This window comes from Mandrillus leucophaeus, unplaced genomic scaffold (assembly GCF_000951045.1).
Source record: "Mandrillus leucophaeus isolate KB7577 unplaced genomic scaffold, Mleu.le_1.0 Scaffold1383, whole genome shotgun sequence".
Taxonomy (NCBI): domain Eukaryota; kingdom Metazoa; phylum Chordata; class Mammalia; order Primates; family Cercopithecidae; genus Mandrillus; species Mandrillus leucophaeus.
The window spans coordinates 13,094-14,675 of NW_012101347.1; the positions used below are offsets into that span (position 1 = coordinate 13,094).

General features: G+C 47.6%; 1 protein-coding gene across 1 annotated transcript in view; it reads right to left on the bottom strand.

Annotated features, from left to right (window-relative positions):
• LOC105534690 (chymotrypsin-like elastase family member 2A) overlaps positions 1-1,582 on the bottom strand; it is a 45,589-nt gene that overhangs the window by 5,954 nt on the left and 38,053 nt on the right. Inside the window, exon 6 of the mRNA XM_011973483.1 lies at positions 348-493. Coding sequence (XP_011828873.1) covers positions 348-493 — 146 coding nt within the window. The remainder of the gene's footprint in view (positions 1-347; positions 494-1,582) is intronic.

Here is a 1,582-nt window from a genome sequence, read left to right on the forward strand (position 1 = left end):
AAGTGATTCTCCTGCCTCAGCCTCCTGAGTAGCTGTGACTACAGGTGCCCGCCACCATGCCTGGCTAATTTTTGTATTTTTAATAGAGACAAGGTTTCACCATGTTGGCCAGGCTGGTCTCGAACTGATGACCTCAAGTGGTGTGCCCGCCTTGGCCTTCCAAAATGATAGGGTACAGACAAGAGGCACCGTGCCTGGCCAAAGATCAGGTTCTGCTATATCTGGAACATATTTCTGGGTACTTCTTCCAGGAGGAGGGAGGATGGACCTATGGAGGGATGGACCTCTATAGCCTTATCCCTAGTCACGTTTTGTCATGGAGCGAGGCACTTGATTTTGGTACTCACATTGCAGCTGGCGATCACGCCATCACCCCCAGCACAGATCATACAGGTTTTCACAGTGCTGCCCCACCAGCCAGAGCTGGAGCAGGTGGCATAGTCCACAACCAGCAACCGGCACTGCTTCAGGACATCAGGAAGAGTGCCGTTGGCTGAATGAGATCAGAAAGAAGGCATTAGGGATGCAAGGACTCCTGAGAAAAAGGAAGTGGTTTACCCCTACTGGGTTCCCCTGTTACAGTCTTCCATCGATTGCAATATGCGAACAGCTATGTTTGTCTATACTGTGTCCTCAGGGTTGATTGGTTCAGCAGTGAACACCTGACTCAAGCTAAGCCAATGAGCTCCCTCCCTTGGGATCCTGAGATGGGGTCTAAGAGATTCCGGTTTCAGAGGACGTAAATCTGGGAAGCTTTTGGCAATGACTGAAGTTTTGTTTTATGTGGAGAATGAAGTAGACTCGCAAGGAAAAGAAATTACAAGGGAGGGTTTCCTGAGTTTCTTACAGGCTTCCAGTCCCTGATTCTAGCCTGTTCCTGATGCCTGGCTATATCTTGGCCCTTAGGTTGAAACTTTTAAATCCTTGTAACAATCCCTTTTTTCGCTGAGCTAACTCCATGGCTTTCTTCACTTAACTGAAATAGGAAAGTGAGCCTCCTGGCAGTTAGTGCCGCCTCCTTGGGGAAAATATGCTGGTGTGGTTAAGGGAGGGCTTTCATAATGGCCCCCAATGACACAGCCACCATCCCCTCCATTACTGTTACCACAGCTATGAGTGGCAAGGATGAGCTTCACATAATTCTTCACTATTGATTGAAGCCTAGGGAAGTTAAGTGTCGTCCAGGCACAGTGGCTCACCCTCTAATCCCAGCACTTAGGGAGGCCAAGGTGGGCGGATCCTTTGAGGTCAAGAGTTTGAGACCAGCCTGATCAACATGGTGAAATCCTGTATCTACTAAAATACAAAAAGTAGCTGTGCATGTTGGCACATGCCTATAATTCCAGCTACTTGGAAGGCTGAGGCAGGAGAATTGCTTGAGCTTGGGAGGCATAGGTTGCAGTGAACCAAGATTGCACCACTGCACTCCAGCCAGGTCAACAGAGCAAGACTCTGTCTCAAAAAAAAAAAAAAAGGAAGTTAAGGTTCTGGCTTAAGATCACTAATAAGTAATTAACACTTGTATAACATGTTGCAGTGTAGGAAGCATTTTTACCTTTCACCTCTTTTGGTCTTCACCAAC